The following is a 15913-nucleotide window of genomic DNA, read 5'->3' as shown; positions in this document are numbered from 1 at the left end:
TGTTAAATCCAAATCTGAGAAACATTGTCCGATATTTTGGCGATGGAAATTTCAAAAGGTATGATTCTGGCTTATTCATAACTTTCAAATTGGAATGCCCGTTTTTCTAACACTCATATTTTTGCATCATTTGCAAAGTATTCTGCCAGCCATATGCCCAAAGTTATTGTTTGGCTTGATTGGTGTTGGTCATTAGTAAGTCTGCATTGATGTCTGCAGCGCTCATATATTCTGTTGCTGTCCGAACCCAAGGCATTAATGAGTTGTCAAAATCAGAGGTAGTTATTTCAGCTATTATTGATAACAATGAGTCTGACTTTGTAGCTCGTAAACATTTTCAGTAGAGAGGTAAGAATTTTCAAATTACAAATATATTAAGGGATAACAGGCCCAGTTCATGTTTTATAATCTCCTTCGGCATACAAGGTGGAAGCATTAATATTTTCTTCCAAAATAGTCCTTTGATCTTTGACCAGTATTTAATCCCCTTGTATTGCCTTTATTCAGCTCCATGTGTGACTATGGGTCTTACTTTTTGTTTGTAGTAAGTAATTACTGGTTCAAAGGAAAATTCCCAAAATTTTCTATGTATTCGTCAAGCCTGTGAGATAGCTGCTTGAATTTTATCTCGCAAGTTTAGATGGTATGGTAGGTCAACTGGATTATTGTTAGTGTTTAGTCCCAAGTAACAGTATTCATTAGTTGTAATTTGGGCTGTTCTATTGAGCATCCATTTAAAACTTTGCCTGTTTTTAGTATTGTGACATGATAACACTTTAGTTTTTTCTACATTTATGGAGATTTGGTCTTGCTTTGGCATAGCTTTGAAGGGCATGGAGCAGTTTTTGTAGCCCTATATGGTTTTTGATATCAACACTGGGTCGTCGGCATACAACCATGATAATACGGAGGTGCCTATTTTTGGTGAAACAGAACATACCGCCCTTAACAAATTGACAATGTCAGCTATAAAACAGTTAAATAGGGTTGCTGCAAGGATGCAGACCTGCTTAAGTCCCTTGTTTAGTTGTATTGAACTAGTTAATTGACCATCTTGTGTTAAGCAAACTTGAATCAAGGTTTCTGAATAAAATTGTTTTATTAACGCTTGAATATAAGCTGGACATTTTGCTTTTTCTAATTTCTCAAAGATTAACTGCTTTTTAATAACCCACTTAGTGAAATCTTTGAGTAGTAGCCAGCAAATATCTTCCCTGGGACATCTAATAAAGCTAATGTTTGATAGTTAAGAGGGAGGTATTTGATGGTTTTGTATCACATTGGCAAATATATTATGTAATATGTCTGCCCAAGGGTCTGGGTGGGTCTTCAACATGGCGTTGCGATGAGCTTAATTTGGTTATTTGAATTTGAGTATTGTCTCTATCAAAGATCAGTGATTCTCTTTCCACGGTACAGCCAGTGTTGTACTAGTTTTTACAGTAGATCCATAAAGCTCCTCATAATAGGAGATCCAGGTCTATTCTGGTATTGCATTAATTAGCAGCAGAGCTTGGGTGTCGTGAAAGGCACTATTCAGAACAGCCCAAGATTGGCTATTTTTAGGTGCGATTGTTTTAAGCATTTGTTCACTATCATTCTGCATCATTTGTGCTAGATGTGATTTTTTTGCCAGTTATGATATTGGGTGTTTAAAGTGAGGATTTTTTGCACTCTTATATCAAGTTCATATATGCCGGCCACCCTTCTGATATTCCGCAATTGAGTTTTTTTCTCTTTTATCTCTCTATCATATGAGTGTTTGTGTTTCAATAATGGCTTCAAGTTTTATCCGTGTTGTGCTTTGAATAGAACAAAAACAAAGAGGTGATGGATGGAAGGTTTAGAATGAATCTTAAACTCTGGTACTGCTCTGGGTAACCCTCCAGACCATCGTTCTTCACCTGCCAAGCAATTATAGAAGGGGAAAGGGATAGCGAGCTAAAATATCTGGTTGAGACTCCCCCGTGACTGAGGCCAGTAGAGAGACTCCCAGAACCCCCTTGTTTTGTATGTTAAAAATGTAACTTTGGGTCTCACACTAAATTACTAGGGTAATCCAGAAGTGGACCCCTTACTCACTGTTCTTAGAGAGGCACAGCTCCACCTAACTGATGAGGCCCAGCCAGGCTGAAACACGTGTCTGGGGTTCCTGTTGGTACTCTTGTTCAGAATAGAATTGCCTCACATTTCTGTGCTGGACTTCTCCTGGGCAGGACAAAGACTGATATGTTGTGGATATTTCTCTTCTGAAAGGGATAGTGAGCTAAAAAATCTGGTTGAGACTCCCTTGCGACTGAGGCCGGTAGAGAGACTCCCAGAACCCCCCTGTTTTGCATGTACTTTGAATAGAGACATTATGGCAGTATATCTACCTTGTGCTTTAATTGTTTGTGGATCAAGATTTAGATTCGGCTTTTGCATATGGGCGTTAAAGGAAGCTAGAGAATCATCAGTCCATTTAAATCTGTTTCTTCCACCTGACAGGGTCAGATTGTGCAAATAATAATGAGGCTTTTTCGACTTAGAATACCATTTCCATGTACAGGTTAGCATATTATGGTCACTTTTAGATTGTTCGATAATCTCAAATATCTAAATTATGTTAAATCATGGAGCGTTGTGCAAATATGTAATCTATAGTCGAGGTAGTGTTTCCTCTTTTCCACGTCATCTTGGATGGAATTTCAGGCTGCCATTCAACATAAGGAACAGCCTTTCCTTCTTTAGGGTTAGCCATGTTTTAGTTATCTTGCTCATATTTGTAGTTTTGGAACCTATGCAGTTCATGCATTACATCGTCTGCTATTATACTGTGGATGACAGATGTTTCTCCAGTAATCAGGTCCAATATTTCAGAAACACCTGTTATAAATACATGGTCATCGAGCCCGCTGTGATTCCAATATAGATTGAGGATGGCAATGGCACCCTGGGGGGGGGTTTATTTTAACTAGTTGTGTTGAAAGGTTTGTGGATGTCCAAGGTTCAAATGTGAATTGAAGTTCAGTCTTAACAGGGACTAAAAGGCCTGCTTTCAGACGATCCAATAGATGTTTCTTGGAAGGTAGGGTAGACAAGGCATGACCTTCCCATACCGTGGTTTCTAGAAGCCATGTGTCCGGTAGAATAATTAGATCATAAAATTCGAGTACATCAATATCACTGAATAAAAGATGCTTAATGCCTCTTGTGTTCCATAAGACTAAGGTAAGCTTAGTAGGATAGTATTGAATTAGTTGTTACCTGTGGACATTTTTTATCTTTATTCATGGTCGGCTTTGACCAGGTTTGATTTGTTGTAAGTTTAAGATAGCGTAAATCATCCAGGGACTCCATTCAATGGATATTGGTGTCACGTTTAATGTTAGAGTAAGGAACTTGCTTATTAATAAGTCCCTGTTGGCAAGTTACTTCTCCTATTTGTTGTTCATTTGTCTGGCTTTCAGTGTAATCTTGGGCAAAGATGAACCCCATTTCATATAATTGGGTGCTTGTCTGCAATTGTATGTTTCTAATAACTCCTGACGATATCCATAATTTTATGGAAATATACCAAAATGTCACCTCCAGAATTCCGACTGCTGAAAATTCTGAGTCCTTAGAGCACATATATATGATCACATAGATCCTAATTTTACCACACTTGTTAGGGTCAATGACTTTGACTTGGGTGATATCGCTGGACTGTAGATCTTCTAATAAATGTACATCTCTGAGTATGTTAAGAATGCTTGTTCTATTTAGCACATACTGCCAACAGGGATTCGGTCTACATTGAAAAATTAGAGTATGGTCATTATATGTCGATACTGGTGGGTTGGACTTTAGATCAATAGTGCTGCATATCGCTGGGTGTTGACCAAGGTCTTTCTGTAGCTTATTTTTCAAAGAGTTTGCTTCATTGTGAGCTACTACACTGATGTTAGTTTGGAACATATCACTGACAGTTGTTTTAAATAAGTGAGGGGCAGTCATGCTTGCAATCACCCGTTCTGTTGGTTGTGTTTCGCCATGCTTGGATAGAGTTAATCTCATTTTTGTTGTTGTTAAATCCGAATTGAATCTTGGACTGCATACTGCTAGATTTCAGACATAATGGAGGGTCTAAATTAATTTTAGAGGTCTGTTGTATTTGTTTTGCAGCTTCAATAAGATCATCCAATGGACATGAATTGTCTAGATCAGAATTTATTTGTGAAAATGTAATCACTGGTTTGGATGATTTAGCATAGCTTTTTGATCTGGCTAACATCTTGTTATTTTTAATCAGCCAGGCGTTTGCATGGAATTTGATATTTTTTGGGGTTGTTAAAGAGTGCATGTTTTCTTTAAGCCACTTGTAAGCCCCTGGAGATAGATTTTAGATTTTTTGATTTTTGTTTCATTAAAACTTGATGCAAGGCTGGTTTAGCTTGTTTTTTAGATAAAACTGGGACGGATGAAACTTGGGCTATGTCTAATAACATCTGAGTCTCTTTGGTCTGAGATTGTGTTATTAATGACTATTATCGCCACTTCTTTTATCACCATTGATTGAGGCTGTATTTGAGTTATTGTAGCGGGGATCTCAATTACTTCTCTGGGTGGAGACTCTAGAATAGCTTTGTCTGCTAAGTGCACTTGGGTTATTGCAGTGATTGGAGTTCTCAAGGCAACCAAATTGTAACCAAGTGTATTAGCTGTCTCCTTGGAAGATAATTAGCATTGTGCTCCTTTGTTAACATGGGGCAATTGAAGTTGTCCAGTTTGTTTTGGATGTCATTAGGCAGAACTATAGCTGTTAAGACATCTGACATCAAGGTGTCAGAAATCTCATTAAAGTCTATGAGTAATTGTTTGTCATGAGGTTGTATAATCATTTTGGAAGGGTTCATGGGTGCTTTCCACTGGTACATTTTGTTAATGCTGCAAAAGTGTCTGATGTCATTCTTTAGAGATTTGGCTCTGTTACGTTTTTCATTCTTTGAGGATATTATATCATTGGTTGCAACTATTTGCAAGGAAGGTGTTGAGAGGTATGTTGGGTTAGATGCATTTGGGTTAGTCTGCATCGCAGTTTCTAATGTGTATAGCTAACTCACCATGTGTTCCCTAGGCTCACATGTGAAGAAAAAACTAGTGAGGGGTTCAGATGGGTACTTGGGATAACCTTCAACAGGCATCGTAAACATCTTCTACGATTTATCAATCTATTATGAAGAATTAACCTAAGAGAGTTGGATTAAAAAAATAACTTTTAAATAGAAATAAGCAATTATGACATCAATATGGTCATTTTTACAAGTTAATCACCAAAAATATTAGAGCTGGACCTCTTTCTTGATCAATCAGGGGAAGCAAATACTGTAGTCATCAACATTTGGTGTGTCAATCATTCAATTTCACTCAAAGTCAGTTAATGGTACTAACAAGCACCCCACACAGGCTGTGATAGGCCTAAGAGATAAATGATTCCAACTGAGGGAGTAATGAGAAACATGTTTAAGAATAGACAGGATTTGATTCAGAGGCGTAGTCCACTGTTCCGGGTCACAGTATTTAGATAATACATATGGAGACTACATATGGAGACATTTTGGGACCAAAGCTGTTGTCAGCACTCAATCAAAGGCGAAGCCCACAGTCACCAAGTCTGAAAATGTAGATTGTGGCTATGTCAAGGTACGGCACCATAACAGTTTTCAGCTGATGTGCGGTATATTTTGTTTACTTAATGATGGTTCAAAGGCCGAACCCCACAGTCACCAACCATTTAGTTAGTGTTTAGCCACACAAGAAGCATGAGAAATGGTGCTTTGCGTAACGATCTCTGTATGAGGTTAGTAGTTCCATGGCTATAGACCAAAGTCAGGATCCAATGTCATGCCTAGAAGCTTAAATCGAGGGCAGCTGCTTTACGTTAATAGTACTGGATACACACGTGTTGGTTGAAAGGCTGGGACCAGCAGTCATCAACCTGTTGAGACAAACTCCCAGGTATGGCAGAGGGCCACTAGGAGTTGACGGACTCTCAGAAGGCCCAACACCTTCCACAGGACAAACGGAGGACTCAGTCAACGGCAAGTTCAAATCGTGGTTTATTACAAGCACAACCAACAGGGATAAGTACAGGGACAGACAAAATCCATGGACATCTCAACTTTCCTAGCTCGCAGGCCAGTTTCAATGGAGATTTGTGTCACTGCTCCGTCATTACCTAGGCCTCTCTCCAAAAACCTATTGACATCTAGTATTGGCCATCGGGAGCCTAATAACCTATATTCTCGCCTATATACTAGCTCTCCCATGTCAGGTGGCATGCCTGGTCCATCCCCAAGTCACTATCTAGGACGATGTTGCAGTATGTGGGTCTTACTATTGGTTCTTGCCCAATGCTACCCACCCATAGGATACTAAACTGTGCTAGAGCTGACGTCCCCAGGCCTGGGATCTGCAAAAGGTTATCAGCTCTTGGTGTACCTTTTCAAGGTAATAAGAATGACTATGTGTCTGCATTGTAACTTGTGTGTACCACCTTAGACTATGTGAATGCTCAGCTCCCATAGGTGCTCCTTCTGTTCCATAAAGCTATTTGCATGTAAGCATCTCAAGCTTTGCTCAGGATCTCTTGCTTCTTGTGGTTTCTGCATTGCTGTGTTTAGCTGATAAAAATAATAAAAACAATCACAGTATGTATATGTATCTGTCTACTATCAATACAACTGTACGCTTGTGTTCTTTGTGTATTTGAGCGTATGTTTGTGTCCCAAAAGTGCAGATGGCATGTGTGCCTCATGTCTACCACTGCTAAATCGTGGTGTCTCTAACGACATCAGCAACATGGCTTCTTGGCGCTTTAATCAATACTGTCAATTGAGGTGTCATTGGTTGCAGCCTGGGGCTCCTCATCCACTCTGGGGTAGATTTGCACTGCACCTGGCCTGTAGAGCTCGCCGCTGAGGGGGTACCTATCGACATATTTGTCAACAATAGGTCAGTTGAGAATTTGTCCGAAATAGAATGGGTGGTTGCGATGTTTCCTGGTCTTCCTCCGCGTCATGTATTTTATTGGAGGGTGTAAGCTTCCCCATCCCTCTTCAAACTGGTCGTGTTCCCAAGTTTAGCAGAGATCGGCATGGGCATTATTTCAAGATACCCAACGGTGGTTGAGGCAAAGAGACAATTTCTCAAAGGCAGATAATTAATTGATGAGCAAGGCACCTTAAAAGTATGATGCTTTGTTCAGAGTCAGTCTAAAGCTAGGTGGCGGAGCCGGGGATAAATGCAGGATGAAAGGGATATTCAACAGTCACCTTTGTACCTTGTCAGGCATCCACATCCGTTCCACTTCCGTGCACCAAACACAAAACACTTTGCTCCTCACGTTGCGCACAAGCTTCACATGGGAGCTATGTTTTGTAGGTTGGTCTTCTCTTTCTTTCTTAAAGGCACAGTGATCCTTTAGGTATTTCACCAATGTCACTTTCTTCAAGGATTTCAGCCAACACGCAGAACAAGAGTGGAGACCAGTGATCGGAAAGCCGCTTCCAGAGAGGATTGTCACAAAACACTTTGCTCCTCACTTCGTGTGCTCACGCTTTGTGCAGGAGCGAGATTTTGTAGGTTGGTCTTCTCGTTCTTTCTTTCTTAAAGGCACAGTGGTCCTTTAGGTATTTCACCAATGTCAATTTATTCAAGTATTTCAGCCAACACGCAGAACAAGAGTAGAGACCAGAGACCAGAAAGCAGCTTCCAGAGAGGATTGTCAAAAACACTTTGCTCCTCACTTTGCACGCCTGCTTTTTCGCGGGAGCAAGCTTTTGTAGGTTGGTCTGCTCTTTCTTTCTTTCTTAAAGGCATAGTGATCCTTTAGGTATTTCACCAATGTCAATTTCTTCGAGGATTTCAGACAACACGCAGAACAAGAGCAGAGACCGGAAAGCAGCATCCTGAGAGGATTGTCACAAAACACTTTGCTCCTCACTTCCACTATTTAAATATTGCCCAGCATGCCAACAGTTGAGTTTGGGCGAGTGTGGAGCGAATGCACGTCGAGCTGACTTTAGATCTTCAACATCCAGACCGTATACATTTTTGGGGGTGGTAAAGCTTGATCAATTTAGAAGTGGGCATAGGGGTCCTAGGTTCTTGGTATCTTTTTGATAAGTTTGCAGCCAGTTCACCAATGTACAGATTGCGCTGGATTGATCTGAGAGGTTTTAATGTTTTTCAATCTCCTGCACATTCTGCCTCAGTTTACAATATCATAGGGACAGTTACTGAAATGTGACACCCTTGCAATATTATTATATCTGAATATTTTACTTTAAGACGTTTTTGATATTTATTTTAATATCTATTTCTGGCAAACCACTGTATTCTTCATAACTGGTTCAAATACTGCATCAAACTGAAGCCTGAAGCACCATCTCATCTGGACCAGAGCATTGAATTTGGCCTACTGCAAAGAAGCCAGCACCACTATCTAAGAAGTCCCTTTCCTCTCCTAGTGCATGATTGCAGTGCATGATTATAGCAGAATGTCAGGGACAGGGCCAAGCTGTGATCATATCTACCCATCCTCTGACTGAAGAATTACTAAAACCCTCACAATAGATGTAAGTGCATTAGTCTCTCCAGGTCCATCCTACTCTAAATACTTGCATATGGAAATAATGGAATACTAACAAAAGTTGTGCTTTTTTGATCAATGTCTTAAAAAAATCGTATAGAATAAGAAACATGTTTTAAATGTTTTACAATACCTGAAGTTGTAACAAAAATATATGTATTTCACACAATGAAGAACCTTACTGCACAACAAGAAACACCATGCATATGTATAGCTGTTCAGGTATACCAGTGGTAATATCTTGGGATTTTTACAACGATATGTGTTTTTCAAGAGCTTTCTGATGTGAAATATCTATTGTTGAGTCTTCATGCTAGATGTTTGAACAATTCAGCAGGCAACAGTGTGCGTGCTGCCTGGTGTAATGTATTATACACCGAAAAACACATTTGAGTTAATTTTGAAAAGGATTTGCTCTCTTGCTTTTCAGGCTTCTGGAGCCGATGCCTTGGAGTTAAACTTATCTTGTCCGCACGGCATGGGAGAGAGAGGAATGGGTCTGGCCTGTGGGCAGGTAGGCTTTTCAAAAACCACCATCTTCCGTCTTGCCAGCAAGTCAATGCTAATACGGATCCGCCGAGCCTTAAGGCAGTCGATGGACGGAATAGATTATATGCCTTGTTTTTTGTGTCTTCCTACCTCGACTTTGTTTGAATATGTAATGCTTAAAAGGTGGAAAATGGGAAAAACTGATATCCGTGTTTAGTTTTATTGAGGGAGAAAAACGGAATGATGTGCTTGACGGGAAAACATTATCATAGCAGTGCTGAATGAGCGGTGGCAGAATTAGCTGCATTCTGATGCCATTTTCCCTATTGTTTCCCTTTGTTGATATGGGCCCCCCGAAGGAAAAGACTGCATAAAATGCGTACGTTTATTGTGATTTGGTGCTAAATGGGGCACAACATAAATTGCATTTTAAATTTTTAGCTCAAGCTCGTGATTTCCTAAGTGTGCTCTGGGAGCCGCAAAAGAGTTTGATCCTACTCTTTTATTTATATTTAATCAAGCACCGAAATAGCAGCGCATCTGCAGCACAGGCACGAACTGTGTCTCTGTGAAAGGAAGAGATGTTTTCACAGAACTTCACGCACCCCTCGGCGGTTGGCAGTCTTTCAGAAGTTGTGTATTTCTTTGCAATCGTGTCACTTTGAAAATTCATTTTGAAAAGGATTGATTCCTTAATCAATACCCTACAGATGGTTAACTCTGGATCTGGTGACAGTGGATTCCAGGGGTAATCAATAGGTGGCATTATTTCATTTCACTGTAAATCTCTTTTCATCCTTCAGCCAGTCAGCTGGAGCTCACAGGACCGTGGATAGCCAACAACCCTTTAACTACTCTGTGCACATTACAGAAACGCACGGTCAAATGCTTTCATATAAAGACAGAGCCTCATTACGACCCCAGCGGTAGCCGTGCCGGTAAAAACGGCAACGCTGCCGCTTGAGACGTGTTTTTTTTCTGGGTTCCGGCAATGGCGGTCCGGTAATTCCTCTAAGCCAGGCGCCGAAAAAAAATACTCCCCATTCCCATTGAGTCACGTAGGACTCAATGGGAATGGGGAGGACGGAAGCACTGGTACTGTGTGCAACAGTGCAGCTGCCTCCGTGAAAGTCTGTGAGCGGCTGCGGTCCCGCCTGCCAGGTAAGACCTGGCGGGCGGGACTGCACCCGCCCGCAGAACTCGTAGTGTTCGGGTCTGGTAACAATGGTGCCGGTAGCTTACCGGTACTGTTGACACCGGACCGGCATACTCATAATGAGGCCCAGAGTTACCATAGCTCCTCTACAAATCATACTTTCTGTATAGATAAAGACTCCCTCATTCTCACCTAACCTTTAGGGAAGCCACCTACTAACACATCCAAGAAAGAAGGCGTGGAGAGGACCCTCCATTAGGGTGGCAGGCTTCCTTTGTTTGCATACAACCTGTTTCAGAGGTGATAAATGCATGAAACATTTGTGTATTACACACAGCAAGTGGTATTTCCATTATGTGCTATGCAAGATATCAGATTCATCTCGAAGAACCAATACCACCCCACCATAAGAACGTTTCTGATTCAACCCTAGTCATACATTTGGTGCATAACTTGTGAGACGGTTGCTTAACCAATGGTGATCTTGAAAAAAAGCCTCATACTGCCTTCACTTGATAGCTAAAGCCACGTCACTGATTAAAAGCTCTGGTTAGCTTGTTTCAGCATCCCTAGTGGAAAATAAGATCAACGTTACCAATAAGGTGTGTTCAACGTAATGTATGTAGCTGCCCACAATATACATATGACAATCAGCCAGAACAATCGAGGTACGAGGATTCCGGCTAGTGTGAACACAGAGAGCATTTTCAGATCTGTAAATGGTACAGGTACCCTTTCCTTATTTGTTCCTGATCATCTTCTATTTTACCTGAGCCATCATTGCTACAAGTGTACCACTTGCGTAAACCACTCCCTGTCTTCTTTGTGTGGCAAGAGCATCCAATGAGAAAAGAGAAAGGGCAGCACATTGTCTGTGCACTGAACCCCTCACCCGCCTGAACCATAGCATCACACAACGCAAGTGAATTGTGCTGTAGCCAGACACTCGACCAGTCTACAGTACAAACACTCGATACCAATATAAGCTTGCGTAATCTTTAAAAGAGCCTGTATCACATAAAATGATGTAGCAACTTAATCAAGGAATTGACCGTAAGCCATAATGAAGCATTGGCAATGCCAACAGTTTGGGCTTTTGTGTAGGCTTGTGAAAGAGTCTTTCCAGGCACAAAAACCATAGTGGTATTAACTGGCCATTGATGGTAACCCGTGGAAAATGGTATGGCTGCCTGGGTATTTTGGCTGGTCAGAAGAAGGGCATGGACACTTTGAGGACATTTCTACTGGTTATGTATTAAATAAAAAGTTGAATTCCTACCTTTCCCTATTGCTATGTAGGTGTTTCCTGACTATTTAAATAACTAAGGTGCTGTCAGTCATCAACAGGTCTCAAATGAATCAGTCTGTTGTCCAAAAACGAGTTCCAACTGACCCTACCACTATTCTAACCAACTTAAATATGATCAGGAGAACATCTCACTTCTTCTGATTGAATTATGGCAATGTCTCTTCCCCTCTTCACTATTCCTTTTTAGTAGGCTATTCTTAAATAGCCTCTTTTGACTTCCTGTATCAGCTCTTGTCACTCTTTCACACTGTCTTTGGGTTTTTCTTCCTCTTTTGAGATAGTTTTCCAATATTCGCATTTTGGTCTGTTTATTCTTCTCTGATTCAGGTTGCTATATCCTTTTGAGTTTGGTAATGTATACCTTCCTAGTTATGAACATGCCTTCTTGGGTCTTAGGATTTGCCCTCTCTTCGGGTGGTTTACTCTATCTTTTCTCATAAGTGGTTCATGTGGCATATCTTCCCAGTTCATACCGTTTTCTCTCTCTTTGATATTCTCCTTGCTTTACCTCTCGGCTTATGGGGTATTTGTCCCTCTTCCCATGGTATTGATGCCCGGGTCATAGTAGTCTCCCTTTTAAATGGCTCACTTGGCTCCTCTTTGTATTCAAAGAATGCGCTCTCTGATATTCTCAATTTTTGACTTTTTGACTTGGGGTGATTGTCCCTCTTCCCATGGTATTTGTTCCCTGGTTATAGAAATCTCTCTTTTAGGTTTACTTGGGATTATCTTACTCACATTAACACTGTTAAACTTTATCAACCTCAAATTCAGTGTTTTGTTAATTTCACTGGGATGAGGTTCTCCTGCTTCATAACGATTTCTGACAGCCTCCCCCTGTTACCTTTTGATTCTGTAGGGAAACGTCACTGGGGTCTGTACTTGCTCGACCTTTGTTTGCTCTGCTCCTCTGTCTTTTACACTCTGCCAGCATCCTGCCCTTGGTCCTCTCTCTCCCCAATACCAGGTATGGCTGTGGGTAAGCAGATGTCTTATTGCTTCCTCAGCATTGTTGTTTCTGCGTTGTTGGACGGGTGCTGTGCACACCATGAAAGGGTCATGGTCATGCCACTACTTGAATTTGGATCACCGTCCCTTGGCTTTCATGTAAACGCTGAGCCTCCAGCATTTCATTCAAGTGCTCAGGACACTTCCAAAAGTCACGGGCCATGCAGTTCTCCTCAGTTCCACCTCTCACAGGCATCACGCTGTCAGGGTGCTTCCCCTGCTTATGCTCTCTGCACTCTTTTTCTGGACTTTGCCTCTCCTTTGTGTGGGTTCCGTCTTCAGTCTACTCATCTCAGTTATACGGATGTCTCTTCTTCATATCCCCTTTCTTCTTCACAAACGTATATTTTAGTTTTGTCTTCTGCCAAGTCCCTTGCTTCGATAGTGTTCTTCATTTCTGACAATCCCAAATATACCACTATGGAAGTGGCTTAGGGATTTCCTCACAGGAATGGGAGTTGTTGTCCCCAAGGGGGGTGAGTCTCTCCCAGTGAGGTCACACTTGCCTTAACCCCTAGGCAGTGGGCTCACCTACCTAGCCTCAAAGGAGGAGGCGTCCCCAATGGGGAGAGTGGACTCATTTCTTCTAATTGTTACAGTATTTATTAGCAGTGCCTGACAAATGCCCAATATGTATGCAGGAGCCAAAATGGTTGGCTTTTCCAATGCTTGTTTTTATTAGGCATTCAGGGAAGGACAGGTGTAGGGCTTATAAATTGAGTGGTTGAAGGCAGACCTGGTTGAAATTGTTATCACACCAGTAGCGAGTATACAACTCTGATTAAGTCATTAACTCTAAGCAGACTTCTTTGAAAAAACACTGCAAAGAACTTGAGTGCAAAGTTTCATGGTAATGCTTGATTAAAGCTAGCTCAAAGAAATTCCAGGAGATGTGTTTTGGGCTGCGACCAGTAAGAACTAGGTGGAAATGGCCATGAGGATTAACATGGTCATAGGCAGTCAATGGGTGGGCAAGCTATGTGTCCCTCCTCATATGCCATTTCTCCCTATCTGTACTCTAATGCAATAATTTCGACTAGAGACACCGAATAACCCAAACTAAAAAGGCTTACTTTCAAACCATTAACCATACAGACCCGGCCAACCACCAGGTAACCTCCAACACTCTTTAAACTAAATAATCCTTTGATAAATACACCTAATAAGACTTACGGTGCCACATGTATCACATATATGACCCAGCACCATACAGCAATTGTAACTAGGATTAAGTCCAATGGATGGTGCATAACCTACCATGTTAGCTGTCCGTAGCAACCTTTAAAACAGCAAAAGCTCAAACACCCCTAGCACATTTATCTGTTTAGTCATCTCAGGTGCCATCAGCACAATCAGACATGAATTTCTCAACAACTGACCAGCTCAAATAGGTGTGAATCTGGATTTCTTATTTCCTCACATAAATAAGCCACCTTTTGAATCAACACACCAAGACTCAGAGGCAACTACATGGCTCTCCTGTTTGACTTAATCAACATGCAAGGGATTGATTGCTACAACTATATGGACGACTTGGAAACAGTCTTCAAACTCTAAAGAGATTCAATAAAGTAACAATTGTATTTTGTCAAACCCTGACCCCTAGTTGAACAGAATAATAGTAAAAAGCAACACAGTCAAACCATAAATCTTGCTCAGCCCTACCAAGATTCTGTATCTCTAGATTTCATCAGCAATCACGATTCCTCCTGAACACATAATGTTGCAGCAATACTACTACTAAGGTTGAATATATGGGAATACATCACCCCAGCCATAAGAGACATACACTGGCTTTGTGTGAGAGGATTAACTTGAAAACATGCTGCATCTCACACTGAGCCAACAAGTAAACATGGATCAATCCCCCTTTTTATCCCAGACAAGCTACTCTGATCAAGCAAATCCGTTCAACTGATTAGTTTCTGTTATTCCAACAAAGGCCTATGTGTGACCACCGTTCAATAATTTCCATAATATTTTCAATAATTTGGAGTGCTTCAAAGGCACACATTATCTATCCTAAAGAAGAGTCTCAAAGCCAATTGTTTTACTTTCTATATTGTCCACAATGTCCATCGAACCCCCTTGGTCTGATAACATGAGTTAAGATTGTCAAGCATGATTTGACCAACCTCACTAGAACCAATTGAGTCAATTGGTAAGGGAGAATCACAGGCATTTCGGTCAGGGAAATGGTTTTTTTTCCTGATGTGTCTTCATTTATATTGGCCAAGGCAAACAAATTCATAATCTCTTTTTGATTTTGAGATTTTTTTCTTAGCATGTTTACCAACCTTTGGGACACTACACCTAGAAAACTTAATTTCCAGCAGCACATCACTCACCTTTCAGAACTGCAGAAAATGTGTCTCTTCTCCAAACCTTAACACATATCATGACTACCACCTCAGATGGAGCTATACGGATGTCGTACTCAGACACACCCGCCCATAAACACACAACCAGTGATAATGTGTGCATTGATATATAACAAAACACCTCTGTACAGTAGCTAGGCAGGGGCTCACAAACCACTCCTATTATAAGTAAAACATAATATCATATCTGTCTCTACAAAATAAGAACCATCTGATACCAACAAATAAGCATCAAACCCCTTTGGTACTGACAAGTCTGTGGAGAGTACACACCACCACACATCCAGAATAACAGCCCTCAACTTAGACTTAAAGCCTTGGCACTCAATATATGAGATAGCACACCAATTTACTAATGATACAATGAACATCGGGTGCAGAAGACACAAACAAATTAACACAAATTAACTGGTCTTACCAGTTCAACAAGTGCAGTAACAGGACAAACCATCACACTCCTCCCACCAAAAGGTCACACGTCAATGACTAAACACCCTAAACTGTCCTTACATATACACATACACCAGGTATTCATACCTATAAAAGAGCTGGTTCTTCCTTTTCTACATGTTGCCCCATTAACAGACAAATCCCCAATTGAAGTACAATGGTATTGCACATCCACCTAATCAAGTTCAAGTACTCACATTTATGTACTTGTAGACACACAATTTGACAACGATAGGTAAAAAAATTCAAATCTAACAATTCACTTCTGTTGCATTGTTACCTTTAAAACTGCTCAAATCAAAAAATGATGCAGTTCTCAAAATATGGTTTAAGAAAAACGAATTATCAAAGTGACCATGTTAGACATAGTTTATGGTAAACTATTGGTCCCTACCATGGACATAGACACTACTTGACTGCATTTTCTATGATGGTGAATGTGTTACAAACACTCGTAATGGCTTGGGTTTCTGAGGATTTCTCTTGCTTCTGGAAAGCTGGGACAG

The 15913-nt window shown here is 40.8% G+C and overlaps 1 protein-coding gene across 1 annotated transcript in view; it reads left to right on the top strand.

The window, feature by feature from the left end:
* DPYD (dihydropyrimidine dehydrogenase) overlaps positions 1-15913 on the top strand; it is a 3651715-nt gene that overhangs the window by 2520393 nt on the left and 1115409 nt on the right. The window contains exon 16 of the mRNA XM_069641531.1: positions 9045-9128. Coding sequence (XP_069497632.1) covers positions 9045-9128 — 84 coding nt within the window. The remainder of the gene's footprint in view (positions 1-9044; positions 9129-15913) is intronic.

This window comes from Ambystoma mexicanum, chromosome 1q (assembly GCF_040938575.1).
Source record: "Ambystoma mexicanum isolate Mex_15411 chromosome 1q, UKY_AmexF1_1, whole genome shotgun sequence".
NCBI lineage: Eukaryota > Metazoa > Chordata > Amphibia > Caudata > Ambystomatidae > Ambystoma > Ambystoma mexicanum.
This window is presented reverse-complemented; position numbering and strand designations above follow the sequence as displayed.